This window comes from Plasmodium cynomolgi, chromosome 14, assembly GCF_000321355.1.
Source record: "Plasmodium cynomolgi strain B DNA, chromosome 14, whole genome shotgun sequence".
In the NCBI taxonomy this organism is placed as follows: domain Eukaryota; phylum Apicomplexa; class Aconoidasida; order Haemosporida; family Plasmodiidae; genus Plasmodium; species Plasmodium cynomolgi.
The window spans coordinates 2,484,039-2,487,610 of NC_020407.1; the positions used below are offsets into that span (position 1 = coordinate 2,484,039).

At 39.1% G+C, this 3,572-nt stretch overlaps 1 protein-coding gene across 1 annotated transcript in view; it reads left to right on the plus strand.

Annotated features, from left to right (window-relative positions):
* The window catches only part of PCYB_146480 (50S ribosomal protein L23), a gene marked incomplete at its 3' end in the record, with an annotated part of 1,253 nt that extends 1,047 nt beyond the window's left edge, over positions 1-206 (plus strand). Inside the window, exon 2 of the mRNA XM_004225118.1 lies at positions 33-206. Within this exon, the coding sequence (XP_004225166.1) occupies positions 33-206 (174 nt within the window). The remainder of the gene's footprint in view (positions 1-32) is intronic.
* Between the last annotated feature and the right edge of the window lie 3,366 nt (positions 207-3,572).

Genomic DNA, 3,572 nt, shown 5'->3' on the forward strand with positions numbered 1-3,572 from the left:
TTCCCTTTTCCCGCCCGGTTATGTACACGTAGATCGATTTAACCCCCTGGAGAAGACAAGTGAAAAAAATTTACGAGTCGGGTACTTTAGCACCGCCCGAATCGTTTCCCAAAGATCGTAAAAGACATCAAACGATTGAGTATGCTGGTGAAAATAAAAATTTTAAAAGGTCATCCAGAAGCAGTCAATGGAAGGCCCCTTCGTAGACATAACAAAAGCGTACATTTGCACATTTTATATATTTTTTCAGCATGGGGCATTCTTTTTCGTTTATTTCTCGTTGCTTCGCTTGCCTTGCTATTTTAGCACCTTTTCGATTTCACTTTTGTTTTTTTTTTTTTTTTTTTAACTTTCACAAAACGTTTGATGCTCATTTGAGTGATGTCCTTTTGAGTTAAATATTCAATGTATCCGTTTCGTGCATTTGCAGTTTAAGGCAATGCTGTATTGGGAAACTCGCGCGCCGCAGCATGCGACGGGCAGCGTGCATTTTGTGACTGTACACCGCGAGGTGTTTAAAAGTACCGCGGGTTGGATACGCGAGTGTGTACTCGTTACTTCGCAAAATGGTTACTTTGCTGCGTCGCTACACTGCTGCGCCGTTTTTGCGACACTATCCGCATGAATAGTGCGCAAAATGGGGGATAACTAACGAAACGTACTATCGAAAAAATTGTCACCGTTTCTACTGATCACTTTTTTGGCCCATTTGCGGGGTGGAAACATACGTATAAGTGCGTACCCCGTCACGCACGTATGTATGTGCATTTGAGCTTTTGCGGATTTAAGCGTATGTGCATTTGAGCGTATGTGCGAAGTTTTAGCTCTTCCTCACAGGTGACCGCAAAAAAATGCGCAAAAGGGTGACAGCGTTTCGAGTGTGCCACGCGCCCTATCGCTACGTTGCCTAGCGGGGTGTTCTACTGAGTGTAATGACGCTTGGGCTTTATGTGAAAGGTTGCGGTGGAAAGAGAGGGGGAGCAAGCGGAGCGCGGAGGGGGATAAAAGGGAAGCGAGAAGGAAGCAAAGCGAGAAGGGAGCAAAACGAGTAACGAAGCGAGTAACGAGAAGAGGGCAGTGATAAGGAACGATAAAGGAAACGAAAACAAAAGCTAACGCAAATGCAATTGCGCTTACAATTGCAAACGCGCAACTCCGTGTAAGTCGAATTTTCTTCTGATTTGCTGGAAATTGCGAAAAGTCGGGGATGTGTGCATGCATTCAGTTTTTTCTTTTTTTTTTTTACAAAAACGGATGAACAAAATGGTGTAAACATTTTTTGCATACCGAAGGATGGCACGTGAAGTGCACATGTATGTTCAGTGCGTACATTTATATATAAATTTCTGACACAAAAAAAAAAATAAAAATACTGCTCGGAAGTGGTATGTCTTTGTAAAAGCAGTATAGATAAGAGCAAAGTATAAATCTGGAAAGTGTTTTAAAGCGGTTAGTGTGCCGTTAAAAAAACAAAAAAAACAAATAAAAAGAACAAATAAGCAAACAAATAAGCATACACATGATGCAAAAAAATGAACCGAACGAGGCAGTGATAGGTGTAAAAAGAAAAAAAAAACTGATCTATTTTTATTTTTCAAAAGTGTTCATGAAGAATAGAATAAAAATCGATATGACTAAATTAGCCAAGTGCAAGTGATGTGAAAATTGTCACACGTATCAGAAAAGCTAGAAAGGCTAGAAAATAAATGATACACAAAAAGAAAAAAAAAAAAAGTAAAATAACGAGATGCGAACTAAAGCGAAATAAAAAAGAAAAATCGAAGCAAAAAAAAACGAAGCAAAGGCAAAAGCGACGTAAAACACAAATGCAGCATTTCTGCAGATAAACATTTTAAGATGTTCATTCTAAAATTATTTTTTTTTCCATGTTATTTTTTAAGCCTTTACATGTTTTGTCAAATTGTATTAACGTTTTAAAACGCTTCTCACTTTTGTAAAACTTAGTGTGTTAACACAGAGTAGCGTTTCTTTACCATTTTGTTTAGCCCTTAACACTTTAATAGAACTTACACGATCGTACGTTCAACAGTCATGTGAGTTTTCTCGCGCGAGCATATGTATTTATGTTCGCTAGTGTATTCGCATGTACGTGTGATCTTACTATGTATGACCTCGCTGAAGTGCTTCTCTCGCACGTTCCTCCCGCGAACGTATGACCCCTCGTTCGTATGCCCTCGCGCGGCTATGTTCTTGGGCAGTATACTAACATGTGGGGATGCCTGTGTGTCGCGCGACAGCTCTGAGCACATGCGCAGTATTACTTACATACGCGAAGTATTACTTACTTGCGCGTAGTATTTTACTTACATATGCACAGTACGCACTTACCCCACACGTGGCACGAGTAGTATACATACCTATGCACTCAGCGCGCATGTATACACCGTACAGCGTACGCGCCCACCCGGTGCCCCTCTCCACAGCGCATGGCTTAAAGTTACGCAATTTTCAATTTTAAGAAAAACGAAAGTGCTCGCGCAGCTTCGCAAAGTTGTTTGCAAAGCTTTTGTCGTGAACGTTCCTGTATTTTTCGTGGTGCTTTACCTGATAGACACATGCACACATGCAAACATGCAAGCAAAAATTCGCGGATGCTCTAAAAAAAATTAATTTAAATAAAAAAAAAAAAAATACACACAGAGTGAAAAAGCGGTATTTGCGATGCAAAAATATCGAAAAAAATAAAACACAATAAAAAGAGAAACATATGAGCGAAATAATCGAGCGAAACGAATGAACGCAACGAACGAGCGAATTAAACAAACGAGGGAACAATAACGAAACACAATACACAAAGTATGACATAGCAAAAGAAAAAAAATGATAAGCAAAATTTTATGAACACTAGTGGGACGTCAAACGAGGTGAACAAAAATCCAAAATAAAGCCAAGCGCAAAAAATGCAGGAGGAAACATGGAGTAGCATGTACTTTGCAATTGTGTTACTCGGGAGTGTGATGTTACATATGCATACGCTTAAGCATACTCATACGCATACATATGAATACAGATACATTATGTGCGTATGTACCCTTGTATACACCTTTGCGAATTCCCCTTCGCGTATAAGCTCACCTCTTAGTTGCTGAATTTATTGGCAAACACCACTGACGATTTTTTTTTTTTTTTTCGTGCGCCCATCGTTCATGTTCCAATGATATGCATAAACAATTAATTTATGCATATGTCATGCCTCGATTCCCCTTGCTTCCTATTCCTTTTACACATTCGTCAATAAAAGTTTTCATAAAATACGTAATGTATTTTTTATGTATGAGAACGCGCGCACGCGCAATGTATTATATGTAAATGCCTGTGGCTATGTTACAAGCGTACTACCCATTACACACGTGTGTGCGTACTTGTACCATTGTGGATGGCCGAATGAGCGCATTCACAAGTGTGTTATGTAAATATGTATACGTGTGTGTGTATATATATGCTTAAAACATTTTTTGCTCAATTTTTCGTGTATCATACAACCATATAAGCATATCCCTCCTCCCCTTCATATGTGTACAAAACTTTTTTCGTTGATATTGTTTTTTTTA